General features: G+C 40.1%; 1 protein-coding gene across 2 annotated transcripts in view; it reads right to left on the reverse strand.

Annotated features, from left to right (window-relative positions):
• The window catches only part of LOC113920904 (contactin-associated protein-like 4), a 169,142-nt gene that overhangs the window by 10,721 nt on the left and 143,642 nt on the right, over positions 1-14,779 (reverse strand). For both annotated transcript variants that reach the window (XM_027591300.2, XM_027591299.2), the window contains exons 18-19: positions 5,900-6,139; positions 1,005-1,229 (exon numbers count right to left, since the gene is read on the reverse strand). In XM_027591300.2, the coding sequence (XP_027447101.2) occupies positions 1,005-1,229; positions 5,900-6,139 (465 nt within the window). The remainder of the gene's footprint in view (positions 1-1,004; positions 1,230-5,899; positions 6,140-14,779) is intronic.

Genomic DNA, 14,779 nt, shown 5'->3' on the forward strand with positions numbered 1-14,779 from the left:
GAGGCTGACCAGTGGGAAGTGAACTCGACCAAAGGCACCCCTAGAGTTAATTCTCCTTGCTTTCTCACTGGTGGGGAGCCCACTGCGCCCTTCCCAGGGTTTCTTCCCACGAGATGATGAAATGTTCCTGCCATTCAGGTGGTGTGTAGCTTAAGTCTGCCACCATTCTTACTTGGGGTCATATTTGAGATGCTTGGCAGCATGTTGTTTATTTTTGTTTTTATATAAACAAATTGTTTATGCACACACTGGAGGTTTTATTTCTAAAATCTGCAGGCATGATGCAGAAGTGAAATATAGTAATAAGCTCTTTGTAGGACACAAGATCCCTATGGCTCAGTGTGACCTGCTCCACAAAGGTGCAGCTTCATGCTTCTACCCATCACGTGGGCTCTGCCCAAATCCTGCCAGCCAGAGAGATTTGCAAGTTTTCCCAGATATTGAATTAGTGCCCTGACTTTCTATTTGAAATGCCTAAAGCTGTGCTTTATTTTCCCACTGGAAGCATAGTTGTTGGCTGATTGGTGTGATTGTACCTTCCATTTTCAGTGGATATGGAAAATTTAACCTCAGAACCACGGACAGAGTAAAAAACCAAGGTTTATCTGGTGCTCATGGACAGTCATTTTTGCATGACCTTACTGTGTTAAGACCCACCTTAATTCTTCTTCCCTTTGCTTAGAAGGAGGAAATATTTTCTACATATAACTAGACACGTTATACTTCCAATGAAGAGCTTCCAGTGATAATAACATTTCTGTTTACCTGAGATAATGCAAATTCATAAAAAATTTTCTGGAAGAATCTTAATATAATTACTGAAATGATACATCTGAAACAATATTTTTGCAGTTCTGGAAAACAAAGCAAAATAAAACAAACTGGCATTTGCAGAGTATGAAAATTTTTCCTTGTTTCTAATCTGAGAGGCTTGGACACTGAACACTCCACCCGTACAGTATTAACGACACAATTTACATTTCTAACACTCAAATGAGACTCACCATTTTTGGCCAGGATAACAGAGAGGTATTCATTGTAGAAGGAGTCCACGTAGAGCAGCAAGCTCGGGGTTTGCAGTGTTTGGAAACTGAATGTGATCATCTCTCTAGCTAAAACCATGTCCCCATGAAATGAAGCAGCATGGGGGCTGGAGTTTGTACTTAACGGATAAAATTCATGAAAATTGTAAGTCACTGAGGACCCAGCTCCAAAGTGTGCAGAAATCTCTGAAATGATAGGCATATGTTTATGTTAGAAAAGATTGAGGGCTAATTTTAGGTATACTTATGGACATTTGAAGTATTCTAATTTCTAGGACATTTTAATCAATAAAAGAGCAGAGAATGATGTAACAAGCATTCACACATCTCAGAAATGAATAGCACGGTTGGTTGTTGGGGCTTTAGGGCAGCACTCAGTAAGTGGGAGCATTAAAACTACCTCTGCTCCTTCCTCAGTGGAACGTGGCCTAAATAGGCACAGACATCTGCTTGAGCTTCTGTTTCCTTCCTGCATTTTCCTTGGTGTTAGTTTTTTGCTTTGCAGGTAGCAGTCTCACCCAGCAATGATGAAAGGTAGAAGTGGAAGGCCACTTGCCCACCAACGACCACCAACAAGTGTCAATATTTTACAGGAAAAGGAAAGCTGTGTCGATGGTATCACTGTGAACTTGAGAGAAGGAAGTGGTGCAGGGGCCAGAAACTGTCCAAGATCCTCCCTAAACAGTTTATGAGAGTGTGTCCTTGGCCTTCTACATAAGATGGGGCCCTACATGTATGTGTGCATGTGGCTGGGGGCAGGGCATGGGTGGTTTAGCTGTTGGGAGTCTGTGCATCTCCATGGCTGCAGCAGGTGCCCCCCTCCCAGCATGGCCATCGCATCACCACCTCGCACACCCACTCCCAGACCACCTCAGAGTTGTTCCCTGCTCACTCACGAGGTCAGCCTCTAAGGTAATGTTTGCCTGCAAGAGGACCTTCAGGTTGCACTTAGTGGATATGGATAGAGAGCCATACAGAATGGGAAAAATACCTTTTTAGTGGAGCTCAATGAGGTATAACTAGGGGCAATAAACACACCCACTTAAAATGTAAAATTTGCAGAGTTTTAGGAGATGAGCACACGCAAAGCATCATCCACAGTCCATATTCAGAACATTTCCAATTTTCTTCTGCCCTTTATACTTCTTGGCAGTCAGTTTCTTCCTTAGGCCCCATGCTCAGCAACCACTGATTTGCTTTCTGTTACTCTAAATTAATTCTGGAATTTCATATTAATGGAATCATACATTATGTTTTTTTATTTTTTATTTTTGCCTCAAGTTAATATTTATATAGAGTGTGGGTTAAGTGTCAACCCATTTATGGATTCTCTATTCTTTTCACCATAACTTATTCTTTTTAAAATACTTTGGAAATCCAAGGCCTTATGCATGTCCATATAAAATTTAGAATTAATTCACAATTCTGCTGAAATTTTGAAGGGAGCGCTGAATCCATAGATCAATTTGGGGATAAATGATATAGTAATAATAATGAGTGATCCAGTTCATCAACATGGTATATTCATCCATTTCTTTAGATGTTGATTCCTTTTAGTAATTTTCAGTGTAGAGATCTTACACTTATTTGTTCTATTTATCTGTAAATATTTCATTTTTTTGGATTCTATTGCAAATACAATTTTATTTTTAAATTTGTCCCAGTTATTCATAACTAGTACATAAAAATTAAGTTGAATTTTATAATAGTGACTTTGTATTCTGTGACCTTACTAAACTCCCTCATTAATTCTAGTAGGTTTTTGTGAACTCTCTATATTTTATATAGATAATTATATCCTCTATGATTAAAGAGAGTTTTATTTCTTCTTTCTAATGTGTACAATATTTATGTCCTTTTCTTGTCTTATTGCAATGGCTAAGACCGCAAGAATTTTGAAAAGAAGTGATGGGAATAGAAATCTTTGCTTTCTTCAGTCTCATAGGGAAAACATTCTGTCTTGCACCACTAAATATCTTAGTGATATGATGTTAGGTATCCTTTGTTGGGTTGGGAAATTTACCTTATATTCTTAGATTTCATAGTGAATTTTGTCAAATGCATTTTCTGTATATTTTGAAACTTATCTGTTTTTTTCTCTTTTATTCTGTTGATATAATGACTTTCTTGAGATTTTTTTTAAAAACTTAAATCAGCATTGTACCTTTTGGATTAATCCCACTTATTCATATTTTTTTTTCTATTGTTTGATTTGATTTGCTCATTTTGTATTAAGTGTTTTTGTGTCAGTATTCATGAGTATATTTCTGTAGTTTTTTTGTTTGGTTGGTTTCTTGTAAAGTCTTTGCTTGATTTTAGTGTCAGACTTAGAAGGCTCATGGATTGCATTGGAAAATATTCTCTCCTCCTTTCTGTCCTCTAACAGCCTGCATCAGACTGGAATTATCTTTTCCTGTAGAAATTACTAGCAAATACCTTCTGGTCCTGGAATTTTCATTGTGGGAAGATGTTTAATTAGAAATTCAATCTTTGTGGTAGCTATAGGTTATGGGGATTTTATATCTATTATGCTTTGTTTTAGTAATTTGTGTCTTTCAAGAAATGTGTCCATTTAATATAAGTTGGGAAATTTATTGTCATAATGCTGTTCATAATATTTCATTTTTATCCCTTTAATTTTTGTAACATCTGCTTTGGTATCTTTTATTTTTAACACTTATAATTTGTGTCCTTTTTCCTTTTTTCTTGAGAATCTAGTCAGAAATTTATCAATTTTAATGATCTCTTCTATGAATTAGCTTTTAATTGCATTGATGTAGTTGTATAATGCTAGTGATTTCAATCATGATTGCATTGATTTTTCTTCTTTGTCTATTTTTTATTTCATTAGTTTCTGCTTTATCTTTATTATATCTTCTACTTTCTTCAGATTTCATTTTGTTCTTTCTTTAAATTCCTAAATTGGAAACTATGTAATTGATTTTATACCTGTATTGTTTTCTAATAAAATAATTTAAAGTCATAAATTTCCCCTTAAATAATACTTTAGTTGTATAACTCAAATTTTAATATGGTATATTTTTATATTTAATTAAAATATTTTTAGTTTCATTTATGAGTCCTTTGACTCAAAGATTGTTTGGAATTAAAATATTTAATTATTGGTATTGTCAGAGGATTTTGAGACTCTTCAAAATTTTTTCATTTTTTTCCCTCTATTCTTCCAATTGAATGATTTTTATTGTCTTATTGTCAAGTTTACAGGTTCCTTCCCCCGTTGAGCTCATCTGGCTATAATTATTTTTTAAAATTTCAGTGATTGTATTTTTCTGCTCCAACATTCCTATCAGTTTTTTATATGGTTTTCATTGGTCTGTTGAAGTTGCATTTCTGTTTATTTGTTGATGACCTATTTTCTTTGTTTCTCTGAATTTTATTCCCTTTGATGAATATGTTATAATCACAACTTGATGTCTTTGTCTGATGAAACCAAAATAAATAAATAAATAAATAAACTTTTAAAAAAGTCCCTCTTCAGAGTTAATTCTTATTAACTACATTTTTTCCCCTGAGTATGCAACATAATTTCTTGATTTTTTTTTTACATGTTCAGTACTTTTTGAAAACTCGACAATGTCGATAACTCATTGTAAGTGTTCTTAATTTTGTTGGTTCTTGTTTCTGTTTTTCTGTGGTTGCTGCTGCTTGCCATTTGTTGCAGTGGACAGACAGCATGCCTGTACGCCCACTTCAGTCCTGTCTCCCCAGGCAGGCGTCCCCTGCATCTCTGCAGTTGGGCCACCTCTGGAGGTCTTCCTGAGTCTGCACACGTGCGTCCCCACCAAGGGTTTAGGCAGAGACCACGTGCAAATCTGGGCGTTCATCCAGTCTGGTCTCCTTGTGTCCAATGCTCGGCTTCCCTTCCCTGCAGCTGAGCTGTTGCCCTGGGGCTCTGGGAGCAGAGTTGGTGTGGCCACTTGATCTGTTAATGTGACTGCAAGTGCCCATTTGGATTTTACCTGTGAAGGTGAAGCATGTCCTGGAATGGGGGTACTGATTACACATTTATCTTCAAATACCGCTTCTGTGACTGTGTTCTGGCCATTTCCAGGCAGCTCATTCTTTTGAAAATCAAGAACTGGTCCAATTTGGTTTCCAAGTTTGTGCTCCAAAACCTGGAGGCTTTTAAGGTCAAAAGGCAACAGCTCAGAGATTCCCGAAAGGAGGCATTGGAATTTATTTTGGTGATAATGGATTTTATTTAGATTCTGTGAGTATCTGTGAAAGTATAAACCTCATAAGTGCCTTCCAAGAATTACGTCTGTGCTACAATTAAGCTCTGACATTTCAGCGAATGGCTTGTGACCTCTCAGAATGAGACTAAAAAGATTCTGTCATTTGCACTGAAACAAGAGGCCATCAGTAAACCTCGGAGCAAAATGTTTAAGAGGCTCTATTTCAGCCGTCTTAATACAAGTGGGAAATGTATTTATTATGCTAATAAAATGCATTTTTGGAGGAAAATTCTTCCCGTACAACTTGAAGCCACTACTTTAAATAATAATCTTGAAATAAGCAGGGCTGCCCAGGACAGACTTCTAATAACGTATCATGCTAGAGCAGAGGCGTGAGGCAGAAGGACTTAGGGTACACAGACAGTATTTCAAGAAGACCACAGAACTGGTGTGGTTTCACAGTTGTTGGCCCTGGCTTTTCAAGAGTAGAGTCACACTTCTTTCCAATAAAAGGAGATTAGCTGCAAAAGAGTGATTTACAGAAGGAATTTAGGAACTGAAACACGTTCATCAAACAGTGGCACAGAAGAGGTTTCGTTCAAGATTTACACTCCCCAGGCCGGCCGGCTCCTTCCTGGCGGCGCCTGCACTCACACTCACCCTGTGTGCAGAAGGGCCCTGAGAAAGCGGAGAGCTCGCAGTCACAGGAGAACCCCCGGGGCCTCTCCTGGCAGCGCCCTCCGTGGTGGCACAGACTCCCGTAGGTGCTGCAATGGCCCGGACAGCCGGGCTCCACCCCCGGCGTGACCTGTGCCCTCTCCTCCAGGTCCAGCGCCTTCCCATTCAGCTGCAAGGACCGGATGCACCCCTGGAAGCCTCTCTGTTTGGTGGCCGTGCCTCCTGAAACAGAGCACAGGACACGGTGCAGACGCCGTGCAGGTAGGGCTTCACGGGAAGTTGTAAAAACTGTGACTTCTCAAACACCTTTACGGACAAGTATAATTTTCAAAATGTAAATTTTGACACAGTTGGGAGATATTCAAGAACACTGAAAAAACTTTTTTTAAAAAACTTGACTTTGCTTAATGTTTATTCTAAACGGATTCCTTGTTAGTTAACTGAGCGATTTATCTTTAAGTTAGTTTTATTAGACTATAGAACGGGACTTAACAAAACATCAATACTATTGTAATGATGATAATATAATGTGGTGGAAATTGGTATGATTAGCTAAAACGTAAGAATTTTCCTGGGCGCTTGGGTGGCTCGGTTGGTTGGGCGACTGCCTTCGGCTCAGGCCGGGGTCCCGGGGGTCTGGGGGTCGAGCCCCGCGTCGGGCTCCCTGCTCGGCGGGGGGCCGCTTCTCCCTCGGACCCTCCCCCCTCTCATGCGCGCACGCGCGCGCTCTCTCTCTCAAATAAATAAAATAAAATCTTAAAAAAATCAAATGTAAGAATTTTTTTAAACACAAAAACGTAGATGTCCGTTTATGGCAGTAGTGGAATAATGGGGGACTGGGTTTGCTCCCCCACCTTGAAAATAACTTAAAAAACCAGAACGGTGTGAAACAACAGTTCCAAAGGCACTGGGTATTGGACATAAATGGCGGTCACCCCTGGGCGCGAGGAAATAACTAGCCAAGCTCTCCCATCACCCCAGCCTTCTGCCTGGGGAGTTTGGGGGCCAGTGCCACTCGGCTCCTCAGATGGACTCTGCAGGTCTGCAGAGGGTCCCACCTGAGCGGCGAACTCAGCACTCTCCCCCACCTTCTGTGAGGAAACAGTGGAGGCCAGGTAGGGGTGACCCAGAAGCCCGGAGGGTGTCCCACAGGACTGAGGTTCGGGCTGGGCTTGGGGTTAGGGCTAGGGTCAAGCTCCAGGGCTCCTGCAGGTCAGTGGGATACTGTCTGCTCCTAATAGTCACCAGCAAGCCACCACATTCAGGAGGCATCTCACGCAGAAGTTAAAATTTTTTGCCTCAGTAATGAGAAAAAATTAATCCCAGATTAAATCCAGTACTGAAAAAAAAAAATCCTAAAAGCAAGACCACCAAAAACAATCAAACTCTTTCCATGTACATTAGTCTTGTTCCAGACCAAAGCTCAAGAACACATAAAGGAATACAAAATGTCCAGTGTCCAACAAGGGGAAGTTCACAAGGCCCAGCATCCAACTTAAAAAAATGGCAGAGGTACGAAGAGGCAGGAATTAGTGAGCAATCATAAGAAGAAAACCCCATCAAGGGAAAGTCATCCAGATATGATATAGTTGGTAGGATTCACAGATGAGGATATTAACCCAATTATTATGACTGAATTTCATGTGTTCAACAAACTAGAGAAACAGTTGAACATTTTCTTTTTTTTGCAAAAAATGGAATATATTGGGTGCCTGGGTGGCTCAGTTGGTTAACTGTCTGCTTTGGCTATGGTTATGCTCCCAGGGTCCTGGGACTGAGCCCCACGTCAGGCCCTCTGCTCAGCAGGGAGCCTGTTTCTCCCTCTGCTTGCCACTCCCCCACTTGTGCTCTCTCTCTCTGTCAAATGAATAAATAAACAAAATCTTTAAAAAACATGAAATATATTAAAAAGACTCAAATTGAACTCAAATTGTTGATTAAGCTTCAATTTGAAAATTACATTAAATGGGATTAATGACAGATTAAGTTTAGCAGAAGTTTCTACTTTAATTTCTCAAGATTTTTTCATTTCCCTTTTGATTTCTTCTTTGAATGATGGGTTGCTGAAAAGCATGCTGTTTAATTTACACATATTTGTGTATTTTCCAATGTTTCCCCCTTTAGCAAAATATTAGCCAACTGAATTCAAGAGCACATGAGGAGGACCACGCATCAGGATCAGGGATGGATCACCATCTGCACATCAGTCAACGTGGCATACCCCCTGATAGAATGAAGAATACAAACCACACAATTACCGCAATAGACATGGAAAAAGCATTTGACAAAATTCAACCCCCATTCATGATAAAAAAAAAAAAACCTCAATAAATTGTACAGAAGAAATTGACTCAACATGAGAAAATCTACACAGGGCTAGCCCACAGATGACATCACGTTCAGCCATGAGAACCTGAAAGCTTTTCCTCTGAGGTGAGAAAGCACCCTCGCCACTTCTACTCAGCAGAGAGCTCGAGTCCCAGGCAGAGCAATGGGTGAAATAAAGAAATCAAAGGTATCCCAATAAGAAATGAAGAAGTAAATTTGTTTCTGTTTGCAGATGACATGATCTTATATATAAAACCCCAAGGATTCCACCAAAAAACTTAGAACTAATAAATGAATTCAGCAAAGTTGCAGGATACAAAATCAACATTTAAAAATGGGTGTGTTTCTATATTTTAGCAGTTAACTATAGGGGGAAAATTGAGAAAACAATCCCATTTACAAGAGCAGCAAAAATAATAAAATGCTTAGGAATGAATTTAACCAAGGAAGTGAAAGATCTATACACTAAAACTATAACAGACTGATGAAAGAAATTGAAAATGACTCAGCTAAATGAGATGATAGTCCATGTTCATGAATTGGGAGAATTAATTGTTAAAATGTCTGTACTACCCAAAGCAATCTACAGTTTAGGTGCAGTCTCTGCCAGAATCCTAATGGTATTTTCACAAAGACAGAAATAAAAGTCCAAAAATTCATATATGCCACAAAAGACTCTAAATAGCCAAAGCAATCTTTAGATCAGCCCTTCTGATTTCACATTATGTGACACAGTAATCAAAGCAGCATGGTATTGGCATAAAGAGAAGTAAAATGACTACTGCAACAGAATAGAGAACCCAGAATTAAACTCACACAAATCATATGCACTCAAATAATCTTCAACAAGGGCACCAAGAATACAAAATGGGGAAAGGATGATCTCTTTAATAAATGGTGCCGGGAAACTATATCCACATGCAAAAAAAAAAAAAAAATGTAATTGGACTCTTATTTTACACCATAAACAAAATCAACTCAAAATGGATTGAAGGCTTAAATGTAAGACTTGAAACTATAAAACACCTAGAAAAAAACAGGTAAAAAAATCGCTGACATTTGTCTTGGCAATGATTTTTTGTAGGACAGCAAAACAAAGAAAGAAACAAAAGAAAAACAATCAAACTAAAAGCTTCTGCACAGCAAAGAAACAATCAACAAAATGAAAAAAGCAACCTACAGAATGGGAGCAAATATTTGTAAACATATATGGTAAAGGGTTAATATCCAAAATACATAAGGAACTACTACCACTTAATAGCAAAGTACCAAATCACCTGAGTATATAATGGGCAAAGGCTCTGAGTAGACATTTCTCCAAAGAAGGCATACAGACAGCCAACAGATATATGAAAAGGTGCTCAACCTCACTCATTATCAGGGAAGTGCCAAGCAAAACCACAATGGTATATCACCTCACACCTGTTAGGATGGGTATTACTGAAAAAACAAGAGATAACAAATGTTGGCGAGGATGCGGAGAAAGGGGAACCCTCTTACACTGTTGGTCGGAATGCAAACTGGTGCAGCCGCTCTGGAAAACAGTATGGAGTTTCCTTAAAAAGTTAAAAATAGAATTACCATGTGACCCATTAATTACTCTTCTGGGCATATATCCAAAAGAATTTAAGTCAGTATCTTGAAGAGATATCTGCACTTTCATGTTTATTGCAGATTATTTACAGCAGCCAAAATAGGAAAACAACTGAAATGTACATTAACAAATGAATACCTCACACTATATATGAAAATGTGGTATATTATTCAACCTTAAAAAAGAAGGAAATCCTGTCATTTGCAACAGCTTGGGTGAGTGTGGAGGACATTATACTAAATGAGATACAAACCAAGAAAAACAAATACTATCTCATCTCATTCATATGTGGAATCTAAAATCATCAACTCATGGAAATGGAGTGTAGAGTGGTGGCCGTCAGAGCCTGGGGCGGGTGGGGGAGGGTGGTGGGGTGGGGGGAGGAAATGGGGAGTTCCTGGTTGAAGGGCACAAAGTTTCAGTTATGAGAGATAAATAAGTTCTAGGGATCTAGAGCTAACAACACTGTTTTGTACCCTTAACATTTTTAAGAGGTTAGATCTTAAAGTAAGTGTTGTTGCCATAAAAATAATAATAAAAAGGGCAGGAGGAAACTTTGGGAAGTGATGGATATGTGCACATCCTTGATGGTGCTGATGGCTTCATGGTGGGGACTTCTCCCCACACTCATCAAGTTGTATACACTAATTATATATATCTATAAGGCAACCATAAACAAAAGAACTCCTGCCATTTGTGACAATGTGGATGGACCCTGACAGCATTATGTTGAGTGAAATAAGTTAGAGAAACACAAATATCATAAGATCTCACTTATAGGCGGAATCTAAAGACACCAAATTCACAGATCCGGAGAACAGGCTGGTTGTCAGAGGCAGGAGGTGGGGGATGGGGGAATGGGTGAAGGCGGTCAAGAGCTACAAATTGCCGTTAAAAATAAGTCATGGGATGGAATGTACAGCACAGCAGCTGTAGGCAACAATACTGTATTGTATATTTTAAGGTCACTAAGAGAGTAGATCTTTAAAAGTTCTCATCATAAGAAAAAAATGTAACCATGTGAGGTGACAAATATTGACTAGACTTACTGGGGTCATTCTGTTGTATATACACAAATCAGTATGTTATGCATCGTGGACTAATACAAAGTTAATGTCAATCATATCTCAATAAAGTGGTAAAAATGTTGCCAAGAACATTTTTTAAAAATTAAAATGAAATGTTAAAAAAATTCATTCTAGAAAAAGCTATCCATAAAACAATGATAGCATCTAACATCAAGGTAAATAAGAGATTGGCTATCATAAACTACTCTTGAATTTTGTATGAACTCTGAGCTCCAAGACAGTAAACCCCACTATGGAATCTGAAGCAGTGAGATCTCCCAGCATGGTCACTCTGTGAGACACTGACATCATGTCACCACCACCAGCTCCAAAGGACTGGGCACACAAACAGAAAAAAAGAAACCCTCCAGTTGCTATACTTAACTATCTTTTAACATATCAATCATACCCTAAAAAAGTGGTATAAAAAATTAAGCCTTGAATCCTACCTCACACCATACGTAAAAATATTTTTATATAGATCATAGACCTGAAAGCAAAAATTAAAAGACCAAAACTAAAATTATAAAATTTCTAAAATAAAATGTAGGAAAATTTCTTCCAAACATTGATTTCTCAGAGAAAACTCAAGGAGCACTAACTACAAAAGAAATCTTTGATGAACTGGGCTTGAAGGTTTTGAATACAGATACAAAAATACAAATCAATATTAAGACTTCTGCAAATCCAAAGATGTTGGTAAAAAGTAAAAAGCAAGCCTCAAGGGTAGTAACAATTGTGAATCATGTATTCAATAAAGGACTGGTGTCCAGATAATATAATATTTCTACAAGTCAATAATAAGGCAAACAGGTCAGTTAAAAAAGGGGCACAAAATGTAAACAGGCACTTTGCTGGGAAAGTATTCATGTGGCGAATAAACATTCAGAGAGCATGGCAAACTCCCGGGGGGCCCTCGTTGGGCACACGGTGCGACTGCTATGCACCCACACACGGATGACAAGACGGGACACGGGTGACAAGACGGGACACGGGTGACAAGACGGGACACGGGTGACAAGAGGGGACACGGATGACAAGAGGGGACACGGGTGACAAGACGGGACACGGGTGACAAGAGGGGACACGGGTGACAAGACGGGCACGGGTGACAAGACGGGACACGGGTGACAAGACGGGACACGGGTGACAAGAGGGGACACGGGTGACAAGACGGGACACGGGTGACAAGAGGGGACACGGGTGACAAGACGGGACACGGGTGACAAGAGGGGACACGGGTGACAAGAGGGGACACGGGTGACAAGACGGGACACCGATGACAAGACGGGACACCGATGACAAGACGGGGACAATGACGCTCTACCACTGGGGCAGTAAGATGGAAAACCAGCTTGAAAAAATGGCTGGCAGTTTCTAGTGAAGTTAGGTGCAGATCCAGCTGGCGTCCAGGAGAGCCACGTGCTGGTGGCCACGGGGCCCTGCGGAGAAATGCCCCAGCAGCTCTCCTGCGACGGCGTCCCACAGTCCGTCCCGGGAAGGATGGCGCTAGGGTGTGTCGGATAATGGGACAGGGACAGCAACTTAAAAAGAAACACAGAATGGTGCATGAAATAACAAGCACAGATTTCACAAACACGTTGAACAAACCAAGACAGAATCAAAGGAATTCCTCCTGATTCCCTTACTGTGGCGTTCACAAGCGGGCGGTTCTCCAGAGCCACTGTTGGGGGTCAGGGGGACGTGCGGCCCAGGCGGCCTGTGTGTGAGCCCCGTGAGGCACTTTGTGGTGTTTTTCTCCATCAGTGCAATCACGGAGGTCCCATCAGATGGGAGCCCGTCCTGTATTTGCAACAAAGTTCTCTGCTCAGCTCAGGGCTCTTTCCCAGAATTCTCCAGAGAGCAGGGAGAGACAGAGGCACAGTGGATGTTTCAGTCATGACTTTTTGGTCATTTTTCTCAGAGTCACCTTTTTGAGGAAACGCTCATCTTCACAGGAGAAAGCACTCTGGTGTCTTTGCCCATGACGCTGTCCTTGGAGAGAGGCCAGCAATCTAATCTTCTAAAATGTAATGCTAGAACACCATGGGTCCTGATACCAGGAATAATAAAATGTGGACTATAATTTAAATAAAATTAGCATTTACACAAACATGACCACTGTTCGTTTCGATGGAAGTGTTAGAAACCGCATCTCAAGTAACTGTCTTATGCCAGAGGGTGAATCTCCGTTTCATAGAATATAATTCTAATTTAACAGCTTCATATAAGATCTGAATTTTACTGAATGACTTAGTATATGCCAGATCTATTCTCAAGTGAAAAGGATCCTAACTGCTAAATGCTATGGTACTGTTGTATGGGAAAGCCATCAACTTTGTTTTCTTCAATTTTTTCTTACATTTTTAGAGACCTTTCTTCCATGCAGTCTCTGAATGAAAACTATTATTGCAAAAATGAAGCAATAGCAATTCTGAACACTCAGCGAAATCTTAATCACCCCATGTGTGTGTCACATCCACAGAGGAGGTCTCAGTACAAACCGGTAACTTTTTTCTCAGAATTGGTAAGCGGACACACAAAGCACAGGGAATGATTGGTTACCGTAGAACTTACAAATGAACAAAATTAGAACTCCCTTAGGCATACATCCTAAAAAACGATAGAGCAGAGAGACAGAGCTGGAGAGAGATCCATCATGTTAGGTAACGGCGTCACTTGGAAGAGGGACGTGGGCTGTCAGAGAGGGCAGAGCTCACCTCATGGGAACACTTCAAATGTAAGTGCCATTTTCTCTCACTGGACAGGCCCAAAGTCCAAAACAACACATCTGATTTCCTGCAGAGGGTGACACCCAGGGCGGGTGGGGAAGGGTGGGTGGGAGCCGCGAGAGCCTGTGACAGAGGCCCCTGCTCTGGGGGGGTCTGAGGTGGAACCGGACCGGACAACCACCTGCGTCCCGGTCAGCTGTGCGGGCACCTTGTTCTCAACTAGAAACGGGATTCAACCACACAGGTTGGCCCTCAGCACTTAGTACATGACAATGAATAACCGAATAAGTTCTATAACTCCTCAGCTCTGATTCCAGGCAAACTTTATGGTTTATTTTATTAATTCTTCTATGGGGAAGAATGTGTTGATCTACACTTGGAGATACTGTGGTTTGTTTGATGGTCCTATTGTAACTGTCACTTAAATCGTTATTTTGGTTTATAAGTTGTTTAGTAGCTTGGTTAAGACTTTTTATGGGAAAATGGTTCTCTCTAAGTGAGGGTTAAGACTGAGGTTGTGAGTGGCCCCTGAGTATTGGTGCAGTAGCCCACTTGCTCTCTCCCCCGGGGCTCGGGGGGTCCGTGTGGATGACACCCAGACATCAACCAAAGGGGATCCGTGGTCACCCGCTTCCTCAACAGCTACTCGGAACTGAAGGAACAGATGACTCTGAGAAACTGGACATGATGTGGACTTTCGATCTTGTTTTCATTACGGAGAATTTAAAAAAATGTAAATTTCACCAAATATAGATAGATAAAGCTTCAAATAGGCAAACAAAATCAAAAGTTGGAATATTTTCAGAGGATATTGTTTACTAAAACATCAAACTAGAGATTAAATCCATCTGCCAGATTGTTGCAGAAATCCTGAAATTTTATTTACATTGCTGCCCACCTTTTATTTTTCTGATCAAAGTAGGTAAAAAAAAAAAAGAGTTACTTAAATGAAGCTCAAATATCTCTTATTTCACAATCAAGAAATAAATTGCATTTTGAGAAAACCTTTTCAAAAATGTGTGCTTTGTGTTTATGTAATGAATCTCCCGTAATCAATACCTGCAATTATTTGCATTAAAGAATCAAGCCTCGGACATGAGGCTGCTCTTCACTAAGGGATTCCAAACAGATGGAGGTCTCC

The sequence above is a fragment of the Zalophus californianus genome, chromosome 3, assembly GCF_009762305.2.
Source record: "Zalophus californianus isolate mZalCal1 chromosome 3, mZalCal1.pri.v2, whole genome shotgun sequence".
Lineage (NCBI taxonomy): Eukaryota > Metazoa > Chordata > Mammalia > Carnivora > Otariidae > Zalophus > Zalophus californianus.